The sequence below is a fragment of the Prunus avium genome, chromosome 3 (genome assembly GCF_965620075.1).
Source record: "Prunus avium chromosome 3, drPruAviu1.hap1.1, whole genome shotgun sequence".
Taxonomy (NCBI): Eukaryota; Viridiplantae; Streptophyta; class Magnoliopsida; order Rosales; family Rosaceae; genus Prunus; species Prunus avium.
In genome coordinates, this window is record NC_142286.1 from 11,230,587 (window position 1) to 11,254,779 (window position 24,193).

At 38.7% G+C, this 24,193-nt stretch overlaps 5 protein-coding genes and 1 non-coding gene across 6 annotated transcripts; 4 read left to right on the forward strand and 2 right to left on the reverse strand.

Annotated features, from left to right (window-relative positions):
• The first annotated feature begins 310 nt into the window (after window positions 1–310).
• On the forward strand, window positions 311–1,802 carry LOC110744247 (uncharacterized). The gene is made up of 3 exons (XM_021944212.2): window positions 311–608; window positions 696–781; window positions 1,223–1,802. Exons 1-3 carry the CDS (start codon window positions 471–473, stop codon window positions 1,653–1,655), a joined length of 657 nt encoding a protein of 218 aa, XP_021799904.2. The 5' UTR covers window positions 311–470; the 3' UTR covers window positions 1,656–1,802.
• Window positions 1,803–3,019: 1,217 nt separating this feature from the next.
• Window positions 3,020–7,219, forward strand: LOC110744252 (ATP-dependent zinc metalloprotease FTSH 2, chloroplastic). Its single transcript, XM_021944219.2, has 4 exons — window positions 3,020–3,179; window positions 4,093–5,597; window positions 6,180–6,420; window positions 6,740–7,219. Exons 2-4 carry the CDS (start codon window positions 4,093–4,095, stop codon window positions 7,076–7,078), a joined length of 2,085 nt encoding a protein of 694 aa, XP_021799911.1. The 5' UTR covers window positions 3,020–3,179; the 3' UTR covers window positions 7,079–7,219.
• A 1,549-nt stretch (window positions 7,220–8,768) lies between these two features.
• On the reverse strand, window positions 8,769–9,638 carry LOC148295621 (uncharacterized). The gene has a single exon (XM_088250546.1). The coding sequence runs from the start codon at window positions 9,636–9,638 to the stop codon at window positions 8,769–8,771; it is 870 nt and encodes a 289-aa protein (XP_088106672.1).
• A 536-nt stretch (window positions 9,639–10,174) lies between these two features.
• LOC110744251 (pentatricopeptide (PPR) repeat protein) lies at window positions 10,175–12,394 on the forward strand. The gene has a single exon (XM_021944218.2). It carries the CDS (start codon window positions 10,243–10,245, stop codon window positions 12,253–12,255), a length of 2,013 nt encoding a protein of 670 aa, XP_021799910.2. The 5' UTR covers window positions 10,175–10,242; the 3' UTR covers window positions 12,256–12,394.
• Window positions 12,395–13,366: 972 nt separating this feature from the next.
• On the reverse strand, window positions 13,367–13,562 carry LOC148295622 (U2 spliceosomal RNA). Its single transcript, XR_015834913.1, has one exon. It is a non-coding gene; the product is annotated as a U2 spliceosomal RNA (small nuclear RNA).
• A 7,803-nt stretch (window positions 13,563–21,365) lies between these two features.
• Window positions 21,366–23,593, forward strand: LOC110744248 (uncharacterized). Its single transcript, XM_021944213.2, has one exon. It carries the CDS (start codon window positions 21,711–21,713, stop codon window positions 23,472–23,474), a length of 1,764 nt encoding a protein of 587 aa, XP_021799905.2. The 5' UTR covers window positions 21,366–21,710; the 3' UTR covers window positions 23,475–23,593.
• The last annotated feature ends 600 nt before the right edge of the window (window positions 23,594–24,193 follow it).

Consider the following 24,193-nt stretch of genomic DNA (forward strand, 5'->3'; position numbering starts at 1 on the left):
ATTAAAGTATTCTAAAGAAATCAAGAACTTCACCAATCAAATACAATCGTCTATGTGCGCATGAGCGACTGTATACATCAACTATTGCTTAAGCGTGTGTGAAAACACATGCGTGCCGATGCTGGGAAATCTCTACCGTAGAATACATTGTCACCTCAATCACATAATCACAGAAACAGGAAAAAGATCCCATGTGAGATGGGGTAAGAATCGATTCCTACCTTACTTTCCGTCGAATCTGTTGTAGCTTTTTCACATAAGCCACCAGAAAAAAGGCATCTATAGAATGAAGAAACCATCACGTACTTCACCACTTGACATTGCAATACGAAAGTGTGCAGCATAAAAGCAAAAGATGAAAACATTGAGAAGATATAAGTATTCCCTAGTGCCTGAAAGACCTTCAAGCACAGGAAAGAATAAAAGCTCATAAAATCCCAAAACCATCAACATTGCATCTAACCTACACCATGAGAAGAAGCACCAACAGTAACATTCCAGCCTATTCTCCTCCTCTTCTTACCTATCATGATCCGTACGACTACTTCTTTGGAATCAATGACGATATTGGTGAATGGCCCCCGTCTGATAATTTTCAAGCCACCCAAGTAAGTATAGTCTCGTCCTCCGTTTCTTTATCGTGCTATTCGAAGATGATGAGATTGTGACATGAATTGTTTTGGTTGCATCAACAGGCTACCAGAACAGGTGCATCGGATTCAAGGCGACCATTTGAGGGAACGCTGGCACGAGCACGAGCACAACCTCTTGGCTTAGCAGGGTAATCACAATCAATTAAATGATTAGTATACACATGTATGAGGTTTAACATCAATAATTTTCAATTTATGTGCATAGAAAAGCTGCAAAGTTTCCAGTTCCATATGGAAAATTTTAATCAACTACAGTAAACTAAAGTTGCTAATTTTTGGAATAACTTCATTCCCAAGTCTTCTGAGGGGAACCTCCTTTTCTGCCAATGTTTGCACATTTGATGCCACAAGTATACAAGAATTAGTAAAGCTCTAAGCCTTTAACCATACTATATACTTACTTTCTATTACTAATACCGACGTAACTTGACAAATTATATATCGTATAATGGGCGAAAAGTGAAGTGCATCACATCTCAACCGTAGCATCCATTACTTGTGCATTGTTATTTATTTTCTATCCATCTCTTATTAATTTGGGATCACCATCTATATATATGAAATTGCAGATCAGCAGCACCGCCAGGTTCCCGAATTCATATTCTGGTCCTTGGCGACGAAATGGCAGGACAGGCAAACCCCTGGGGACAGATCATCGGCAACCAATGGAACGCAGCCGCCCCGTCTAGGCTGGAACTGGACTCAAGATTGAGCAACACTGAGCAAAAGCGGGGATTGCAGAAGCTCAAAAAAGAAATATACAAACCTTTTAGGAGACTATCACAGAAGGTCAACTTGTATTACAGGGACACGGTTGTGAATGCGAATGAAATGGAGAAGGATGAAAATGGCAAGAGGTGCGCCGTTTGCTTGGAAGACTTTGAGCCCAGTGAAGAGGTTATGCTCACACCTTGTAAACACATGTTTCATGAGGAATGCATTGTGCCATGGGTGAAGAGCAATGGCCGCTGCCCTGTCTGTAGGTTTGCAATATGTGAGTAAAGCAAGGGAGGCTGCTTTGCTTCCTTAACAACAAAAACAATCAAAATATCTTATGTTGAGGCCAATGCTTATGTTGAGACTATCACTCAAAGTTGTATATCAAATGAAGTTTGTACTTAAAAAATGCCAAAATGTTTGTGCCTTTAATTAGAATGCCAAAATGCTTGCTAATACTCCACATATCATGAACTATCTCCTACCAGCCGCTTCTTCAGAAAGCGCTTTTATTGCTCATGATCATTTTTAAGTTTTTCTGTTAAACCCAATCAGAAGGTTCTCGTTTGCCACAAAGCGCTTTTAGCCCTTTTAAAAGCGCTCCTCAAATGAAGATAGTTCCTGATAAGTGGGGCTCTGGCCTCTATATTTACATCAGATTAGCCTATTGATGAATGTACACCTGTATTTTCAACATTTCACTTTCATGTTGTGGTCAGCAAAAGCGTACACGCAACCCTATTGATCCCCAAAAGAAACCAAATTGAGAAAAAATATCATAGAATTATTTCTCATTAGATGTCGGTATTGATACATGTCTTTCAACTATCTTCATGTTCACGAGCAAAACTAAATACTGGACTTATAATTTCAGTGACCGTACACTTGCATTGACTCTTGTTTAATGTCACAACTCACAACTATAGGATGAGAAAAATCAAATTATAATCTATACCTCTATAACAACAAATGATTTTGTAATTCAAACAAAATTTAAGGTTCTTTGCGTCACGTGCTTGAATATATTATATTCTTGAGAGTTCTGTAATTATAAAATAATCGTTCATGAAATTTGAACTCGAAACTTTCTTTGAAAAAATGAAAATTAGGTGTCAGTTCCACTGACAAAATGTTTACCGACTATTTTAACCCTTCTGGGTGCATTTTTGCTCACCACTTTAACTATAAGTGTACCCTCACCACCATCTTCAATGCTTGACACGTGTCCATAGACATAACCATAATTAACTTTTGCTTTGTATTTATGGAATCATGATTACACCTATGAACACGTGTCAAGCATTGAGGATGGCGGTAAGAGTACACCTATGGTTAAAGTAGTGAGCAAAAATGCTCCCTTAACTTATTGGAAAAGAGAAAAAAACAAAGTTTTTAAAAGTTTTGATTGTGTCCACACGGTGCAAAGTGTGTGACGTGTACTCTTTTTTTCCCAATTCCTGGCTTAAATATGTGACGTGCCCTTTTAAGATCCCCAGCATAAGAACAGAAAAATTAAAAATTAAAAACAAAAATCTTAAACGATTTCCAAGTCCTCTAACCGAAAATGAATTTTCTTCAAAAACGTCCGATAAAAATCCAAACAGGTGAAAAAGACAGGAACTAGCCACTAGCATCAAGCCACGTACGCTGTTCTGAAACCACATCCACTCCTTCTAAAATACCCTTTTGCTTCTTCATCCTTCCTTCACCTCTCAGCTCTCTCTGCACCAAAGGGTCCAGAGCTATTTATCTCGCTCGCCCTTCTAAAATTAACATTCTTTCCCTCTCAAAAATCCTTCCTTTTGCAAGGTACAAACTTCTTCTACTGTGACTTAGCTTGAATTAGCTTGTATCTGTGATGGGTTTGTTTTCAATTGTTCAGTTTCAGTGCATTTTAGTCCATAACTTGCCTTATACCCATATGGGTTTGTGTAATTCTATGCCTATGTATTGATATTGGTACTTCGGAAACAAAAAATCTGGAGAGGGGTTTGGTGGGCTTGGCCTGATTATGAACTTTTTTAATTTTTTGTTGCTGTCAATGGGATGGGATGCTTCTTTCTTGGGGTAGCTAAATATTATTCATAATTAAGCTTTATTTTGCATGTTTTTGTGGGTTTTTTGAATCAGAAAGTACCATCTTTGTTGCCAGTCCTTCAATTTGTCTCGTGATGGCTTCTTTCATTTTCTCCTCGTCCACATAAAATTTATGCTATTGTGTTTGCTTTTGATTAAATTCATTTTCTTCTGAAGAAAAAAAAAAGTAACTGAAAAAAAATCATTTGTTGGGTAACAACTACATTAAAGGTTTAGTTGAACTTGAATGTGTTGCATGTATTGGGTTATCCGTTTTAAAAGTTTATCTTGTGGCTATTCCCTCTTTCCATTTATGAGAAATTGCTTAAATATTGTGATATGGTGAAGATCTTGGAATTCATTCGTGTTGTTCTATAAAATGTTGAATTGCTCTAATTTCTACTTCAGTATTGTTTATTCATGTCACCTTTTGTCTTAAGGTCATTATTATAATGCTATGTCTTGAAATAAAGCTGATTTCATCTGCCCCTTACTGTGATATTTTTTGTCTTGCATGGCTGTGGAACTACTTGATTTAATTTCCATAATCTGACAGTCATTCTTGACATTGCAATACTTATGCATTTGTTTTTGGATTTTTCATTAATTCATTAACTTACAAGCACCTTTCTTGTTGTACTCACAGATGGCAGCATCGTCAGCATGCCTTGTGGGGAATGGGTTATCTACCCACAGTACTAAACAAACTTTGAGCAAGGACTTTTCTGGGAGACATCTCTTGCACCCTTCAGCTCTGCCATCATTGGGTAAGGTGACCAAAACATCTATCACAAGGGCATCGCTGGACCAAAGGCAGCATGAGGGAAGAAGAGACTTTCTGAAGTTGTTGCTTGGAAATGTGGGAGTAGGAGCTCCTGCTTTACTTGGAGCAGGGAATGCTATGGCAGCCGATGATCAAGGGGTCTCTTCTTCAAGGATGTCTTATTCTAGATTCTTGGAGTATCTGGACAAGGGCAGGGTGACAAAAGTTGATTTATTTGAGAATGGAACCATAGCTATTGTTGAGGCTGTTTCTCCTGAGTTAGGGAACCGATTGCAGCGAGTTCGCGTTCAACTTCCTGGACTAAGCCAAGAACTCCTCGCGAAGTTCAGGGAAAAGAACATTGACTTTGCAGCACATAATGCCCAAGAAGATTCAGGCTCTCTTTTATTTAACCTGATTGGAAATCTGGCTTTCCCACTAATCTTAATTGGGGGTTTGTTCCTGCTCTCAAGGCGTTCATCTGGAGGCATGGGTGGTCCTGGTGGGCCTGGATTTCCTCTACAATTTGGTCAATCTAAAGCCAAGTTCCAAATGGAACCGAACACTGGAGTGACATTTGATGATGTTGCTGGGGTAGATGAAGCCAAGCAGGATTTTGTGGAGGTCGTGGAATTCTTGAAGAAGCCCGAGAGGTTCACTGCTGTTGGGGCTCGAATTCCTAAAGGGGTTCTTCTTGTTGGTCCTCCAGGAACTGGAAAGACTCTGTTAGCAAAGGCAATTGCTGGTGAAGCTGGTGTTCCATTTTTCTCCATCTCAGGTTCTGAGTTTGTTGAAATGTTTGTTGGTGTTGGTGCTTCCCGAGTTCGTGATCTTTTTAAGAAGGCCAAAGAGAATGCACCTTGCATTGTATTTGTTGATGAAATTGATGCTGTTGGACGGCAAAGAGGAACTGGAATTGGTGGAGGAAATGATGAAAGAGAACAAACCCTTAATCAGCTTTTGACAGAAATGGATGGTTTTGAGGGCAACACTGGTATCATTGTGGTTGCAGCGACTAACAGGGCAGACATTCTTGACTCTGCCTTATTGAGGCCTGGCCGATTTGACAGGCAGGTGTCTGTTGATGTCCCTGACATACGGGGCAGAACAGAGATCTTAAAGGTTCATGCTAGCAATAAGAAGTTCGATGGAAATGTTTCCCTAGATGTTGTAGCCATGAGGACACCTGGTTTTAGTGGAGCAGATCTCGCAAACCTTCTAAATGAAGCAGCTATATTGGCTGGTCGGCGTGGGAAGACGGCAATTTCACCGAAAGAGATTGATGATTCAATTGATAGAATAGTGGCTGGAATGGAAGGAACAGTAATGACAGATGGAAAGAGTAAAAGTCTGGTGGCATATCACGAAGTTGGTCACGCCATCTGTGGGTAAGTGATAATTTAGTCTCTGGTTCTTTTTGTTCTACAAATTCTCCTTATGATAGTTTTCATCAGGCCAAGGTTCATTCTTTACACTGGTTTCCTCTTTGCATTACACCCATGAATATTCTACGATATGAATCTTACTTATTTGTTTTTAGTTATGTTATTTTATAGATATAAAATTAGGTTTGAAGGTTTGTATTTGTAGTATATTAATATCATCAGCGGCAAAGAAACCCATCCAATATCTTAAGACCATAGAAACTTGTTTAGGTTTTCTACAAGAGTGTTCATTAATTCATTCGTGATCCAAGTTCATCGACTAAATTTTATAAAAATGCGTTTTAACATCGGATGGTATAGCTTTGAATGTTATAGGTTCGCACCGATGCTCACCTTTTTGCTGTATGCTTTTCTCTCACTCATTTCTACTCCCTTGCACCCATCCTATTATTTGATATATCCAAAGATATCTTACTTAGCTTGTTATTACTTGTGCTTATGAAGCTCAAATAACTTGTAAGGAAAATTGTAGAAAAATGGAACTTAAATAACCCACACAATGTTTTCATTTTTTCTTCAATGCAGGACATTGACTCCAGGGCATGATGCTGTCCAGAAAGTGACCCTGGTCCCTCGAGGTCAGGCACGGGGTCTTACCTGGTTTATTCCTGCAGATGATCCTACCTTGATCTCCAAGCAGCAACTATTTGCAAGAATTGTTGGTGGGCTTGGTGGTCGAGCTGCAGAGGAAGTGATCTTTGGTGAGCCTGAGGTGACAACAGGTGCAGCTGGTGATTTGCAGCAGATCACTGGTTTGGCCAAACAGGTAACTGAACATATTCATTATCTGGTTATAAATAACTGTCGAATTTCAGTGATCCTTGGTCTTATGAAATGTGGCTTGAAACTCTTAGTTCTTTCGTACTTTAGAAGAATAAGAGCTTTATTATACTGTTACTCATGTTAGCTTCCTTATAGACCGCTTAAGGCAGACATTTGAAATTGCCAGTTTAAATAGTGGTTTCCAGTCCTGTTTGTTGAATTCCTAGTGTGGCTCCGAAGTTAACTGCTTTAAGAGCACCCTCTCGTTAGCTCATTTACCATATTAAATCAACTGTACTGAGACTTAATTGGCGTTGTTGCAGATGGTCACAACCTTTGGAATGTCTGACATTGGACCATGGTCGTTGATGGACGCATCCCAGAGTGGTGATGTCATAATGAGAATGATGGCAAGGAACTCAATGTCAGAAAAACTTGCTGAAGACATTGATATGGCTATCAAGAGATTATCCGATGAAGCATATGAGATAGCATTGACCCACATAAGAAACAACCGTGAAGCAATTGACAAGATCGTGGAGGTCCTCCTTGAGAAGGAAACAATGACTGGGGATGAATTCCGGGCACTTCTCGCTGAATTCGTTGAAATCCCAGTTGAAAACCGGGTCCCTGCTTCAGTTCCATCACCAGTCGCTGTTTAGGTACTGAACTCATACTGTCATCGACACTTAGCTAAACGTCTGTAATTGATTAAATGTATAAAGCTGTAATTTTTTGATCTTATGTAAAGTACTGTAAGTTGGAATGACCAAATATACTTGGGCCTTTGGTCTGTTTGAAAATCCTTGTGACTGTGCAGACCTAAACTGGTAGGTTTTTGTTCGCTCTCTGTGCACACGTTGCTCAAGCTATAATGAGCTGAATAGTAGCCATGGTTTCACTGTACATTTAGGTCAAATCAGTAAGTTCTAGTTTTGCACTACATCATAAGTTGCATTGAATGGTTTCTCTCTTGAGAATTATAGGTGGTAAATTGGTAATTTAGGATCTGGATGAATGTACTAGCCCTCCAGCAATTTACCAAACTATCATTCGTTTCAAAATTCGATTCGAGATTGAAGCTATGCTTAAACAGATAAGCTCTGGGTATATTGGTACTTCTCTTTCCGTCTACCAATGTTAATCCTCCAGTAACATTATGTTTTGGCCATGGTTTTTTACCCATTTGATGCGTGAATCCTTGACAAAAGAAAATTCCTCACTAGTAACTTATAGTAATTTTGATGCTCATATATAAGATTAGCATACGATGATGGAGAAATATTATAATTTTAAAATAAAAAAAAGTGAAAAATGCAAGTAATTACGAAATACATTAGATTTTGTAAAAAAGATCCTTTATTCAAAACGTATCATATACATAGTAAAATTTGGACACTCGACGGTATATTTCTTGACACCCAATACTAGAACTTTTGGCTCCGCCACTGGTTCCCAATGTTAGAAAAGGTCCCAAGTTTGAATCTTCTCTCTCTGTTTTATAAAAGAAAATAAAAAGACATAACAAGTATGATATTTTTTTAGTGTTGTTAAACGAACTCTAAAATTAACTGAGTACACCCTATGATCTAAGTAACTAAGTACACCATATTTAACTACTAAACATACCCCTGATACACTCTAATACACTCTATCAAAAGCTTTAAAAAAAATACATTTACACCATTCCTCCATAAATGTCCAATGTTCTATTATTTTACAAAAGTAATTTATTCAGAAAAAGTAAGAACAAATGGTTTCCAGACTTGCAAATTCCACAACAGGAGGAACACATTAAACGGAATTTTTTTCTCGATTAATATACTCAACATCGTTATAAAACCACTCCATGGCCATAAGCAAAACTTAATCATCATAGTTTTCTACACCACAAAATCATATCTTAGGGGGTAATCCAACCCTCTTCTACATGGATCAATGGAAGAAAACCGACAGTCATTATGTTATATCTAACTTATATTTTATGCAAGAATGTCATTCACATTAAGAAATTATCTGAATTTCTCTCTTTGACCAAAAAAAAAAAACCTGACTCTTACTCTCTCACTGTTTAGCAAGATACTTCCTAAAAATAAAATTTTAAAAACGAAAATATAAAGATTCAGTCTTTAAACCTTTGTGTTATCAAGAAATACCCAATTCAATAAGAAGTGCAAAACACAAAGATCCAACGAAGATAAATTTAATTTGTTCCTTCTACTTCAAAATTTGGACCAACCATATTCAGATAAAGCAGCAACTAACTTAAATCTTTATAGCTTGAAGCTCTAACAGGCTGAAAATGATTATTACTCAAGAAATAAAAATTCAAAACAAAAGAAGTAAATTTCATTAACCGGAAGCATTGGTTACAATATGGTCATCAAGAATATAATTCATTACCCACACATGGCCTTCTTCTAACCAATAATAAGGACCTTGTTCATGTAAAGCAAAACGGGCAATAGCATGAGCCACTTTGTTACACTCCCTAGGTCGAAATTGAACTTCCTTTGAAGAAAACTGCATGAGCGAGTCTCTCACATCATCCATAATGTTGCTGATAGTAGCCCAAATAGTCTCCTTTGAATTAATCATCATAACATTCTCATAAGAGTTAGTTTCTATTATGTGAGGGAAAAAATCAGCACCTGCAGCAAATAAAACTTCTCTATGGATTGCTTGAAATTCTATAGCTAGAATGGAAACCCTGCGAGGGCTTTGCATGGCTAGGGCACCCATAAAAACTCCAAAATCATTATGAACAACTGTACCTATACTACTCAAGCATGTTGCGTTGTCAGTGGCTCCATCAACATTAAGCTTATAGAAACCTTCAGAGGGACAACTCCAAATCTCATTCTGATTAACCCTACAAGCACGTGGTTCTTCTTGAGATTTATGAGATTCTTCATAAAGCTCAAAACTCCTCTCAAGAAGATGGGTAGGATTATGCACACCTTGACTATGAAGATTATCATTTCTAGCTTTCCACAACATCCAACAAATGTAAGCAAATTGCTCCAACTCAATAGAAGAAAAAACTATTTTAGCTTTCTCAAAGAAATCAATGAAGCTCAACATATGCCACTGCTCAACAGCAAATCCCAACATAGAAAGCCTCCATACTTTCTTGCTTAGTTTGCACTCCCATAAAGCATGGATAAGAGATTCATTAGACTTGTCACAACGAAAACAAATGCCTTTTGGGATCACTTTCATGCTCACGGTTGAATATGGTGAGTAAGGTGTACTTATTAAACTTACATTTGTTTTGCAATTCAATATATCATTTTTTTGTTACTTTATATTAGGGTAAATTAGTAATTCAATAAATAGTTTGGTAATAAGGTGTATTCAGTTAATTTTAGGGTTCGTTTAACAACGCCCTTTTTTTAGTATGAAAAAAGTTTAAAGTATCTATATATTATACTTCATTTGAAAAATAAAATCCAAAAGGATTGACATATTGCATAAATTCTTTAATACTTCTGTTTTTTTTAATAAAATAAAAAAGGGAGCTCCATTCATAAATTTTATTGTACACAAACCCCTGTAACATCTTAAGATCGAGTAAAAAAGAAAGGGGTAATGCTAGGCTTACCACATTTTTTATACCACATTCATACCACCTCTCTAATACAGGTGGAGCCCACCAATACAATGGGGCCCACCTCTATTAGAGAGGTGGTATGAATGTGGTATGAAAAATATGGTAAGCCTAGCATTTTCCAAAAGAAAAGGGTAATGCTAGGAACTTCCCGCCACAGCACCACCTTGATAAAGTTCCAGTCCTTGCATGTTTTGAATACAACTAGCCAGCCAGATGTATGGGGACAAGTCTTGCAATTCCGTCTTCAACATTATACGCATTCCCACGCCACGCTTTCTGTCCACAAACACCTCCAGAGTTGTATCTAAGCTTGGAGACTCCGCCGCAGAACAGTTGAGCAGCCTCTGCTCCAAAGGACATATCAAAGAAGCCTTTGAGAGCTTTAAATCTGAGATATGGTCAAACCCATCTCTCTTCTCACACCTCCTCCAAGCATCCATACCCAGAAAGTCACTTTCATTAGGAAAGCAGCTCCATTCTTTGATTATCACATCTGGGTGTTCCGCGGACAAGTTCGTATCCAATCACCTCCTCAACTTTTACTCCAAAGTTGGAGACTTGGGAGCAGCGTTAACTCTATTTGATCATCTGCCAAGGAGAAATATTATGTCTTGCAACATTTTGATCAATGGGTATGTGCAAAAGGGTGATTTGGAAAGTGCCCAGAAGGTGTTTAACGAAATGCCTGAGAGAAATGTGGCTACGTGGAATGCCATGGTCACGGGTTTGACCCAGTTTCAATTTAATGAGGAGGGATTGGGTTTGCTTTCGGAAATGCACGAGTTGGGGTTTTTGCCTGATGAGTTCACTTTGGGTAGTGTTCTTAGGGGATGTGCAGGTTTGAGAGCATTACATGCCGGGCGACAGGTTCACGCTTATGTGATGAAATGCAGGTTTGAGTTCAATTTGGTTGTTGGCAGCTCTTTGGCTCATATGTATATGAAGTCTGGTAGCTTGGAAGAAGGGGAAAGAGTAATTAAATCACTGCCAATTCGAAATGTGATTGCTTGGAATACTCTTATTGCGGGAAAAGCTCAAAATGGGCATTCTGAGGCAGTGTTGGATCAGTATAATATAATGAAAATCGCAGGTTTTCGACCTGATAAGGTCACATTTGTGAGTGTTATTAGTTCGTGTTCGGAATTGGCAACACTCGGACAGGGTCAGCAGATTCATGCTGAAGCAATTAAAGCTGGGGCTAGCACAGTTGATGCGGTCATTAGTTCCTTAATTAGCATGTATTCAAGATGTGGGTGTCTTGAAGATTCTCTAAAAGCCTTCAAGGAAAGTGTAGGTCGAGATGTTGTACTATGGAGTTCTATGATTTCTGCTTATGGGTTTCATGGACGAGGAGAGGAAGCCATTCAGCTGTTTGAGGAGATGGAGCAGGAAGAATTGGAGGCAAACGATGTTACTTTCTTAAGTTTGCTTTATGCCTGCAGTCATTGTGGATTGAAGGAAAAAGGGATTGAGTTCTTCAACTCAATGGTAGAAAAGTATGGGTTGAAGCCTAGACTAGAACACTATACATGTGTGGTTGACCTGCTTGGCCGGTCTGGCCGTTTGGACGAAGCTGAGTTAATGATAAGATCAATGCCTGTTAAAGCAGATGCTATCATATGGAAAACTTTGTTATCTGCATGTAAAATCCACAAGAACGCAAATATAGCAAAAAGGATCTCTGAAGAAGTGATTAGGCAAGATCCACAGGACTCAGCTTCTTACGTGCTACTTTCAAACATTCATGCTTCAGCTAGAAGGTGGCAGGATGTTTCTGAGGTGAGAAAAGCCATGAGAGATAGAAAGGTCAAGAAGGAGCCAGGCATAAGCTGGCTGGAAATTAAAAATCAAGTTCACCAGTTCTGTATTGGTGATAAATCACATCCACAATCTAAGGAGCTTGATATGTATCTTCAAGAACTAACATCCGAGTTGAAGTTGCATGGTTATGTGCCTGATACTGGCTCTGTTTTGCATGACATGGATAACGAGGAGAAAGAATACAACTTGGCTCACCATAGTGAGAAGTTGGCAATTGCTTTTGCATTAATGAACACACCTGAGGGTGTACCGGTAAGGGTGATGAAGAATTTGCGTGTTTGCATTGATTGTCATGTTGCTATTAAGTACATATCTCTAATAAAAAACCGAGAAATTATTGTCCGTGATGCTAGTAGATTTCATCACTTTAAAAATGGGAAGTGTTCTTGTGGAGATTACTGGTAAGGGAGGTCATACTGGTAGGTGTTCTTCATCTGATTTAGAAATGTTTTGAGATTACTTTCATTTTTTATGTCTGTAACCACACCATTCCCGAATTGGGGAGAACTCTATTTTATACAAATAAATTAGAAACTTCTGTCAACATTAACAGTAACATGATACTCGTTTCATTTAAACTTGGTTTCCAAGTAGTATGCTGTGGGGTTTTCAGGATGATGAAAATAGATAATGTATGGTTAGGCTGTAACGTTCTTTGTAATTGGGTATTTTATGGATACTGTCTCAATTCTTGCCATAGCTGGTGCCATTCTTTTTTCTAATCTTTTGTATACAGCATAATGGTAAGGAAGACCAAATCGAAGGATGGTGAAGACGCCATTGACAAAGTTCTTGGAATTCCCATCATGAAATTTCCATATGTTGACTTGCAAGTTGCAACAGAGGATTTCAAGGAAGAACTTGGAAGTGGAGGCTTTGGTTCTGTGATCAAAGGAGTTATGGCAGATAGCACAATGATTGCAGTAAAGCGGTTGGATAACAGGGGCCAGGGGATGAGGGCGTTCCTAGTTGAAGTTGATACGATTGGGAGACTTCACCATTTTAACCTCGTAAGGTTGATTAGATTTTGTGCATAAATTTCATCCACTATATAATATCACTTGAGGGGTCTTTAGAAAATTGGATTTTCGAGACATTAGAGCAGCAAATGGTCTAGAATTAGATTTGGAAACTCGAAAGAAGATTATACTTGACATAGCCAAAGGGGCTTATCTTCATGAAGATTGAAGGCAGAAAATAATACACCCTGATATAAAACCGCATGATATTCTCTTGGATGAAACTTTCAATGCCAAAGTTCCAGATTTTGGGCTGTCGAAGCTAATTGTAAGAGATGGCAATCAGGTGCTAGGAACTCCAGGGTGCCTTGCCGCTGCTAATAGTCACTGTTAAAGTGGGATGTTTATAGCTTTGGAATTGTTCTTCTTGAGATAATCACAAGAGGGAGAAATGGGGATCGCTCAAGGTCAAGCCTTTTACTTCAAATGTTGCAGAAAAGAGCTCAAGAGTACCCTCCCAACAGATTTCATTTTATGTCAACTTTGAACTAGATTTGTTGGGGTGCGCCAGGCCCATGCAATAGTGCAACACTTGGGCGACGCTCGAGAGCCCCGGTAGCAAGCTACCGTAGTGGGCCCTCCCCCTAAAGAAATTAATTTAATATCGTGTGGGCCATTGGCCCACGTATCAGATATTAAACTGATAAGAACAGATACTACACTTGATCTTAGCCAAAAGGCCGAGAAAGGTATGCTTTCTTTCTGGTTTTGTTTCTGCTTTTATACACCACTTCACCAACGCACTTCTCTCCTGCAGCCGATGTGGGATATGAAACGTCATAATGTTTTTTCATATTACTTTTGAAATTATATATTATATACTTTGTGATGTTGAGAAGGACCAAATTGGAGGAAGGGGAAGGCAATAATCTTGTTGAGCAAGTTCTTGAAATGGCAATAATCATGAGGTTTTGATCACATGATGAAATTGCAAGTTGCCACAGAGGATTTCAATGGAAAAACTTGGAAAGGTTTTGGAAGAGTTGGGAGGGAGCCTATACTATATGAATTAATATATGATTACTGGGTCTTTAGGCAATTGGATTTTCAAGAGATCAGAGCATACCAATGGTATAGAATTAGATTGGGAAACCCGAAAGAAGATTAAACTTAGACATATATAGCCCGAGTGTTGGCTTATCTCCATGAAGATTGTAGGCAGAAAATAATACATTTTTATATAAAATGCCAAAGAGTTTCTGATCTTGGGTTGTCCAAGCTATTTGCAAGAGATGAGAGCCAAGTTTTATCTTTGTTGGCAAACAAAATTAGAAAATCATAAAGGTGGTGATGTGAAATAACAAAATAAGAGAGTAGGTTCTTTATTTCTTATCTTTGAGTTTCTATATTTCACGGGGATTTTCACCCGTGCTCTGCGGACAATGTCAGGAGCCATTCCTCCTCATACAAGATGTGGCATTCTAAAAAAATGACACCTGTCTTTTTTTTCTTTTTTTTTTCACAGACTCTCTTTCTCTCTCCTCTCCTCCCGTGTTCTCTCTTCTCTCTTCTCTCCATCTCTTTCTTCCACCATTCCCAAAATTTCCAAAACTCCCAAATAAATAACTCAATAAAATTAAAAAGGAGAGAAATCAATACATAGTGTTTGGGTGATGATGATGGAGGAGCAGCGATGGGAAGAGAAAGGGGCTGAAAATTTCTTCTAGAGAGTTGCAGGGGAAGAGACAGAGGTGGGGAGAAGAGAGAAGAGAGAGCTGGGGGAGGAGAGGAGAGTGGGTGAGAAGAGAGAGAGGTAGAATCGGTGAAAAAAAAAAGAACAAAAAAGAAACATGGGAAGAGAAGAGAGAGCTGGGGCGAGTGGGTGAGACAAAAAAAAAAGGAAAAAAAAAGAGACATGGGAAGAGACAGAGATGGGGAGATGAGAGAAGAAGAGAGAGCTTGGGGAGGAAAGGAGAGTGGGTGAGAAGAGAGAGGGAGGGTCAGTGAAAAAAAAAAAAAACACAGGTGTCATTTTTTTAAAAGGCCACATCTTGTATGAGGAGGAATGGCTCCTGATATGTCAGGAGCCAAGCATTGCCCGTGCTCTGCCCCCTTTTTTATGCTCACTCTTTCAATAAAACTTATCAAATGCAAAAAACCTATCTACATATTTATAAACATACATATATAAGATGCCAAGTCCTTCCAATCTATGAAGATCTCTACATTGATCTCTACCAGGTAATCAATCTTTTAACCACGGTGTTACTCTGCAAAAATTGTCACTTCATACTTAATTGACTTTAGCATGGGAAATGGTTGACTCGCACATGGGAAAGTAGGGGGAAAGTGAAACCATCCTCCCAACTTGGGTTTTGTTTTCCCGCCTCATGGGAAAGTTTGGGAAAATGAGCCAATATTAAATGCACATTTTTCATGACCATTTTGTCCTTATTAACAATTTGAATTACAATATATCATTAAATGCATTCTTTTTTTATTTAGATATTTATAAAAATACCCAATCCTAGACATGTATTTATAAAAATACCCAAGCACTATTTAAACATAGAAACATACCCAAAATGGGTTTTGGGTATGTGTGTAATGATGGGTTTTGGGTATGTTTATAAATGGGTTTTGAGTGTGTGTAATGATGAGTTTTGGGTATGTTTATAAAGTGTTTTGGGTGTTGGGTATTTTTATAATTTCAGCCCCCATTTTGGGTATTTTAGTGAAACTCCCTTTTTTATTTGATGTAATATGGGTATAATTGGAAAATTATACGAACTTTATTTTCCATTCCTACTCAAACAAACATGGGAAATGAAATAAAGTGATATCTCTCGGTTACTTTTTAGCGTTACCAAACATGGGAAAGGAATCTTCCATTTCCCATCCCTTGAAAAGTGACATGGAAAATGATTTCCCCTCAAATCCATTCTGTGAACCAAATGGGGCCTTTAAGTTTTCATTTTTGAACATCAACAATTGGGTTCACTTTGGTTTTTGCCCTTCAACTTATGCACCATTATTTCTTTATGGGTCAAGATAGCATCCACTTGTTTTACAACAAATGAAACTCTTTTTTTTTGTTGGGGGGGGGGGCGCTGTTGGCAATTAACATTGTTTCAAGGGTTAATTACTGTAGACGTCCGTCAACTATGGCCCCAGTTGCAATTGGGTCCGTGAACTAAATTTTGTGGCAATTTCATACTTTAATTTGACAATAGGGTGCAATTAGGTCCTGCCGTAATTGAATCCGTCGAAATTGACCATGTGAGTGTCACGTGGTCTTGTTGGTCAGGGTATAAGTGACTTTTCGTCGTTTCGAATGAAACAAATCGAATATAGCGCTGAAGAAAGGGGAAAGGACGTGAACTATCCCTTCTAAGGCGGCCATTGGAGTTGCATACGGTGAGCGATCCCTTCTGATGCAGCCATTGGAGTTAAAATTCCTGCAGCAGTGACTGAGTGAGTGAGAAATTTTCTGTGTAAGCTTCGAAATTTGGGGTTCATCGGGGGTACAGTTAAAGGTTAGGGTTTCATTTTGGGGGTAGTTGGGTTTTTGGTCCTTTTGGCTGATAGTGATGGAAGAGTTTGACTTCCGTTGGGGTGGTGTTGCGCCTAAATACAGTAAGTGATTCTGCCTGTTTGAATACGTATGAGTTGGTTTTGTTTTCATCTGTGTGGTCCATAGCTTTTAAAGATTCCTTACACGCTTTGTTGCTTTATACTGTCATTGACTGCAACACTTAGGGTTTTTTTATCCCTTCTTGTCTTCTATCTATGCGTCACACCAAATGGACTGAAGTTATTCCATAGCAATTTAAAAACTGAACGAAATGTGTACTGTATATTTTGGTTTTGGTGCAGAACATTGAATTAAAACATGGTTTTGTCTGATTTTAGGTGTGTGTGTTTTAGCATTGTTTTGACCCTTGTTTACTGTGCAGGTAACCATGAAAACTGTAGTTTAGAACTTCACCATGGGGGTGTGTTGCAAAGTGGGGAGTATAAAAATGGAAAATTTTGTTACTTGGATAATGTTGTACAGGATTTTCTGTCATTGGTGGACTTAAGAAAGATAGGGAAAGGGCTTGGTTACAATGTAGACATTTCCAACCCCAAACCAACTCTGGAAATATGGTATAGGAAGGGTGGAACCCATGGTGTAGATGGGCTTGAACTTATCAGCTCTGATGCTAAACTGGTTGACATGCTGGGCCAAATGCCATGTAATAGGATTGTGGGGTTGTACTATACTGAAGTGGGCAATTCTAATATAGTTTGGAGTCAAGGTTTGGATGGTGCAGACAATTATGCAGAGCAACACAATGTTCAGGTGGAAGATGAAACTGGGGTGGAAGATGAAACTGTTGAAGATAAAGATGAAGCTGAGGTTGTAGACAGTGAAGAAGATGATAGAGAATTTGTTGATAGTTTACGAGTTCAGTGAAGAAGAATTTGGGTTTAAGACAGTTGAAGTGCCTGTTCATGAAGGGGCAGAGGACAAAGGAGGCGATAGCAATATGAGGCCTGGTTTTGAAGCTCCTGGAGAGGTGTCATCAGATGGTGAGCACACCTCAGATTTTGATACTGAAAGTGAGGGTTATGGGGATGATATGGAAGGGGATAATTGTTAAGCTCATAATTTCATACATATACATGCCCAATTTACTTACTTCTTTTGCTTAGTTTCCTATAATTCTGAGTTATTTGCCTCTATTTGTGTGTTTTGTAGGCCAATAGAGGAAGAGAGCATAATTCATGCAATTCAAGCATGTTAAGGCCTAATTTGGATGAAGGGAAGAAGAGCTTAATGACAAACTCATTTTGGCCACAGCCCCCTGCCAGTCCAGTTCCGTAGGTCACATTGCAAGCTTTGTTTCAGCAACCTACACAGCTCGGATGAGGCAGCATTCTTCATGAACGTTGTTCCAATGGGTGTGTACTATAACATATCCAAAATTCAGCCCCATTGGATAAATATGGAGTCTGTTACCTAGCAAACACAGAGCCATGCTCAGGATAGATTTTATCAGCGCGCAAAATGAGTTAGCAATTTGTTTTGGCCTTAACTTCCTCCTCCGACCTTGGATTGGCCCAAATGATATATGGCTGGAAAGAAGACATTCTGAAATTCAAGTTTGAGTGCTTAAAGTCTTAATTTGCTTAAGGGAAGCCCAATTAGTAAGCCCTTGAGGTTGCTGGTCATGCTGACCTCAGGATGAGCTATTATTTCTGGTTGGAAGCTTGGTCATGGTGAGCTAGGCATGAGCTATTGTAGCTGGTTGGAAGCTTGGTCATGGTGACATGAAGATGAGCTAGGGCTGCTGGTGGGATTTATTGGTGAAGTGCATCAACCAATTCAGATTTTATAATGCAAGTGTTGTATGCATTAGTGAAGTGCATCAACCAATTCATCTTTTATAATGCAAGTGTTGTATGCATTAGCCATATTGAATTCAGATTTATCACTCCCCTCTCCCTATAAATACCACATCCATTCCACATTCAAGACACAACAAATCCTGGGATTCACAACCCCACAATTCACTCCAGCCATCCTCAAACACTCTCAAAATCCCAAACACTCCAACAATCACCAAAACAACTCCAGCAAACCTCTCTTCCATTTCCCTACGAATTTCATCTTCCTTAGCCATCACCACTCACTCAAACTCATCCCAAATCACCTCCATATCCTTCATACATCTTTCTAGAAGTGGGGAAGCTCTTGGAGAAGCATTAGAAGTGGAGAAGCACTTGGAGAAGCCTTGGACACCACAAGAACTTCAGAAAAAGGGTTTTTCTACTCTTATTGCATTCATTATGTTTTCTCATTTCTGTTCAAGTCTCTTTTTCCATTATGAGTAGCTAAATCCATAACTAGGGCTTCGATGTAACCTAACATGAATATTCTGGGTTTATAAGTTTGGAGTTTCAAGTTTGATTCATGATTCATGTTCTTATTCATTATGCTTATAAGTTAACATGCTTGTTTGAATGATTGATCACCATTAGAACTTGTTTGTTAACTATCTTGGTTTGAATTAAGAGTATACACCATGCTTTAATTCGAATTGAACTATGAATAGGAAGAGTATGTATGGACATTCGACAACAGGGATTAGATACATACTTGGTTGTTTAAAATGTTCTTCTATGCTTAATGGGTTCCTAATGCTTAATTTTAGGTTAGACAACAAATGATCAAATTAGGGAATTAGGAACACAAGGTTAGGACCAAACACCATGGCCTAATCATACTTTAGCTAGAATCAATCTTTGAATCTGAATTAGACTTGTTACTTGAATCTTTATAACCCAGAATTGAATTGTTATGGTGATTCGAATGCCCTAGTCTCAAAATCTGTTTTCCAACTCTTAAAACCACTCTTTGTTACATTTATTTACTTGTTTTTGTTTGCAATTTCATTTTGCTTCTTTTGTTCAACAATCACAACCACTCTTGTTTTAAATTCTGTTTTAGACATAACCTCCTACTTTCTTGAATTTGGTAATCTAAGTACATAACTAGTTTTAACTTCTTAGTCTTCGTGGGTACGACCTCGTACTTGTCTTGCTATACTACTAATTGTCCCGTACAATTGCGAGTTAACATAATATTAACAACAATAATGAAGGGACAAGTAAGGTGAGAAGGAAAAAAAAACTGCCTCGGTTTAAGCAGTATAGAAGGGCGGTGGACTTAAAGAATCCTGAGTTTCGGCTTGGGATGCAATTTGAAAACAGATAGGTTCTTAAGGAGGCACCCATGGCCCAATTAATTCGTCCCGAGTAGGACCGTCCATTGCCTTATTTCCATCCCAAACATTTAAGTAAAAGTCTTGTCTTTTTTACTTTAACTAATTTTTATATTACTCAATTTACTTAAGTTTACAATGTAAATAAGGAAGTACCCCCCATTTGGATTCAATTAAAATACTAGAAAATCAAATTCCCAACAAATCAAAATATGAAAATTCAATTTTAGTATAAGATAATGTTATACCAATAATGATACCTCAATAAGTCAATGTATACTTTATACTAAAATATCATAAAACCGTGTTTAATTATTTAAGATGTAAGGAATATAAACCGCAAAAAATATCATTGAACACATTAGTATTTCGAAAGTTCATTTTTCATACTTAGTCAAATTTTGAGAGAAAACTAGTTTTCAAGTATGATTGTGTTACGAGTTACGTAAGGCTAACATTATTTTTGTACATTGAGGTTGTAAAGTGCAAGAGTGATTGATAAGTGTGTAGGTGCCAATCTAGTTGGGATGTACATATATTTAGTTGTGCCAACCTAGAGGGCATCGAACACGATTTTAATTATATTAACGATTTCTCTCAAAATTTGACTAAGTATGAAACTTAAGTAAACCCATTACTACTTCAACTTTTCGACTAAAAAGTTAAGAAGCTTTGAAAACCCTATGCTCTGTGAGAAAAAAACCTTCTGCACCACACGACCTAGGGGGAAGGAGGTCCTCTCCTCCTCCCCTTTCCTTTGGTTTCTCTTCTCTAGCCTACTCCCTGCTGCTTGTGGATCTCCTTGTGGAGACCTGTCGGCCCCTTTTCTCCCCTTCTTTGTCGGTGTTTCTGCTCTCCCCTTTTGTGGGTGTTCTACTTTTCCCTTTTGTGGGTGTTTTGTTCTCCCCTTTGTGGGTGTTTTGCTCAAGCTATGCTTGAACTCTGAGGCTTTATGCCTTCGGCTTCCTTCATTTACTCAAATCCCCCTTTATGTCTCATCCCTTGTATTCAGATGTCCCCTCCTCCATCCATTTCCTCTTATCTCCCTAACACACTCCATTCAAATCCCTTCTCTATGGTCTTGGTATCGTCCCTTCCCACCGAAATTTTCTCCTCCTTATTGATCTGGCTTCACCTTCTGGCTGCTTCGGCTAGCCGAAAATGCAATTTCTCGCGCACAACTCTGAAGATGTGTAGAGTTCGAGCTTTTTATCTTTCTCGGGTGCCTACACCACCTCCTTCTACTATGTTGATGTTTGTTTGATTTTTGTGTTTGTTCTTATGCTTTGTCAAGTTTGATTTGGGAGGTGATGATCATCTTGTGGCTGGCTTCTTTTTTCTTGTCTGTGCCTTTGCAATATGTGGGATTTTAAGGTATTTGGGTGGATATGTGGGTAGTGCGATTTTTTCATTTTGTGCCCCTTGGGTGTGGCAGCTCTTCCCCTCAACTTGTCTCGGTGATGTTGTCTCAGCCGGCGGCGGCGGCTTAGTTGAATTTTGGTTAAGGTTTGTTAGCTTTCTTGGCTTTGGTTTGGGCTTGTGTGGGCTTAATGCCTTATGAGCTTTTAACTTGTTGGTTCTTTTGCATTTTATTTGGTCCTCTGGCATCTTCGCTTTGTTGTTGAGCTCAGTTGGTTGGTTCTCACTTTTTATCTGATTTCTTTGTATGTTTTAAGCATTTGTTGTTACATATGATTAGCATTACTTACTTTTATGGCTAAATTGTCAAAATCGCCATGAATTTTCCTTAATCCGAAAATTGAAACTTGAACCATTGAAAATGATAATGATTGGGTCCTGTCATCCTCCCCCGCTCCATCTCTTGATATACTACGTGTCGTTTTTGCTAAAAGGGTTTGGCGTATACTGCCGTCTGCCTGCCGCTGTCCTGGGTAGTAGACAGAGACGATAGATTCCGAAAAATCCTGCTCCAACTGGTTGGTTCGCTTATTGACGCCATGGATTCCCTCCACAGTCTGCACAGCTCTGCTTCAAAGCAAAGCCCATCTAATTGTATGTAAAAGTTCCTACTTGAACCTTTTTTTTCCCAACATTTGTTCAGTGATTTTGAGCATCATTTTCAACATCGACACAGAATATTCAATTCATAGCTAGAAAGAGCAAAAGGTTCATGGCCAGAGCTCCATTTTCAATCTTAATCTTCCTCCGCCAAAACCCTCGTGCCCGCCAAAACCCAAATACCCAAATCAGATACCATACAACAGAAACCAAAGAATGTGACTTTACAGAAGTTGCCCAACATATTTGTAAGATTATTAGAACAAAACCCAGATGGGAGCAGACTCTGCCCTCTGAGTACCCTTCTTTCAATTTCTCTGATCCCCAGTTTTTCACCGAGCTTTTGAAGCTCCAAAAGAACGTGCTTTTATCGCTTCGATTTTTCTTCTGGTTGAGGTCTCATAATGGGTTTTCACCCGACCCCATTTCGTGTAAAGCACTTTTCAGTGCCCTCGTAGAGGCTAAGGCATGCAATGCTGCAAAATCTTTTCTTGAACATACCAGTTTTAGCCCTGAGCCTGCCTCATTAGAAAGTTATATTCAGTGTCTTTGTGAGGGTGGATATATTCAGGATGCGATTGATGTGTTTTATAGGTTGAAAGAGGCTGGAGTGTGCCCGGCTATAATGACTTGGAATGCGGCTTTGTCGGGTTGCCTTAAGGTTAGGAGGACTGATATTATTTGGAAATTGTATCAAGAAATGATAGAATGTGGTGTTGTAGCAGATGTTGACGTTGAGACTGTTGGGTATCTCATTCAAGCTTTTTGTGCTGATAATAGGGTTTCAGAAGGTTATGAACTTCTTAGACAGGTTTTGGTAAACGGACTAGTCCCTGAAAATGCTGCTTTCAATACATTGATATCTGGGTTTTGTAAGGAGAAGCAATATACTAGAGTATCTGAACTCCTCCATACCATGATTGCAAAGAACCGTGTCCCAGATAATTATACGTATCAGGAGGTAATCAATTGGCTGTGTAAGAAAGGAAAGGGGCTTGAGGGTTTACGTGTTTTTAATGATCTCAAGGATAGAGGCTATGCTCCAGATATTGCCATGTATACGACTATGATTCATGGTCTTTGTACAATGGGTTGGCTTGGGGAAGCTAGGAAGCTGTGGTTTGAGATGATTGAGAAGGGATATCGTCCAAATGAGTACACATACAATACAATGATTCATGGGTTTTGTAAGATTGATAATTTTGAAGAGGCCAAGACCTTGTACAAGGAGATGTGTAATAAAGGTCATAAAGAAACCACAGTCAGTTACAACGCAATGATGACAGGGCTGTGTTTACATGGAAGAACCGACGAGGCATATAGATTGTTCCAAGAAATGCACCAGAAGGGTATTGTTCGTGATTTGATAACATACAACACTGTAATCCAAGGTTTCTGTAAGGAGGGCAAGATAGTAGAAAGTATGAACTTATTCCGAGAGCTCCTGGCTCAAGGTTTACAGCCATCAGCTTACTCATACACCCCACTTATTGAAAAGCTTTGTCAGGTTGGAGCTGTACAAGAAGCAAAAGGTTTGTGGAATGATATGAAGAATATAGGTTTGGAACCAATTGTCGGTACTCATGATTATATCATCATTGGGTTGTGTGATCAAGGAGATGCTGCAGAGGGAATGGAATGGTTCATAGAAATGTTAAATAGTAAACTTAAACCAAAGCAGGAAACATTGGGAAGACTGGTTGAATGCCTCACACAAAGAGATAGGTTGGATGATTCTTTACTTGTTTTAGAATTTATGTTTAGGACAGGTTATGCCCTGGAAAAAGGCATATGTCATTCCCTGGTCAATAAGCTTTGCTGGGAGGATAACCATTTTGTTGAAAAATGTCTGTGGGAGATCTTAGAAGGAAAGTGATGTTTCAACTGTTTTTGAGATGTTCCTTGTAACTTGTGTAAGTTACTTCTTTTTTACAGGAAACTTCTGTAAGTTACTAATAATTAGAAATGCATAAATGATTTTTCGCTTCCTTTCAATTATTTTACAGCTAGTGATCATTTTTCAGCGTGCTTTGTATGATTATTTATTGTGTTATGAGTAAAGGTCCAATCCTATGAAATTTGTTATGAGTAAAGGTCCAATCCCATGAAAGTTACAAAAACCCTAAGTCTGAGTAAGATATCACAAATGGGTGCCACAAGTTTAAGATCAGTGGGTACTCACTCGTCAAGGGTATGGGAATCGTCAAGTACATTGGGTCCTATTCATTTGTGGCCGGTGGCTATACACGGGCTACATATTTCTACCCAGATGGCAAGAGCGTCGAGGCCAATGCCCCATCCGTGTCTTTCTTCATAACTCTGGCGAGGGAGGGCACGGACTTTAGGGCTTTGTTTTGGGATCAGAGATAGAAACAATGGCACAGTGCATAGCCATTTTATGAAGAGGTTCCACAGTGGTCCCGATACTCTTAAATACTGTGGAAGCATGCGGTATGCACTGAAATTTTTTATTTAAATGCATAGTTTTATTAATATATATGTATGTATGTATGCAATTATGTATGTATGTATTGGATTCTGATTGCAAATATCTGTTTGAAAGTGAGGCTTTTGGTGTTGGATTATTTAGTACAT

Excerpts from the sequence above, each read along its gene's own strand:
- LOC110744247 (XM_021944212.2), top strand. The coding sequence starts at position 471 with ATGAGAAGAAGCACCAACAGTAACATTCCAGCCTATTCTCCTCCTCTT. Across the intron at positions 609-695 it reads ATAATTTTCAAGCCACCCAA|GCTACCAGAACAGGTGCATC; the intron begins GTAAGTATAGTC and ends TTGCATCAACAG. Across the intron at positions 782-1,222 it reads CAACCTCTTGGCTTAGCAGG|ATCAGCAGCACCGCCAGGTT; the intron begins GTAATCACAATC and ends ATGAAATTGCAG.
- LOC110744252 (XM_021944219.2), top strand. The coding sequence starts at position 4,093 with ATGGCAGCATCGTCAGCATGCCTTGTGGGGAATGGGTTATCTACCCAC. Across the intron at positions 5,598-6,179 it reads GTTGGTCACGCCATCTGTGG|GACATTGACTCCAGGGCATG; the intron begins GTAAGTGATAAT and ends TCTTCAATGCAG. Across the intron at positions 6,421-6,739 it reads TCACTGGTTTGGCCAAACAG|ATGGTCACAACCTTTGGAAT; the intron begins GTAACTGAACAT and ends GCGTTGTTGCAG.
- LOC148295621 (XM_088250546.1), bottom strand. The coding sequence starts at position 9,638 with ATGAAAGTGATCCCAAAAGGCATTTGTTTTCGTTGTGACAAGTCTAAT.
- LOC110744251 (XM_021944218.2), top strand. The coding sequence starts at position 10,243 with ATGTATGGGGACAAGTCTTGCAATTCCGTCTTCAACATTATACGCATT.
- LOC110744248 (XM_021944213.2), top strand. The coding sequence starts at position 21,711 with ATGGCCAGAGCTCCATTTTCAATCTTAATCTTCCTCCGCCAAAACCCT.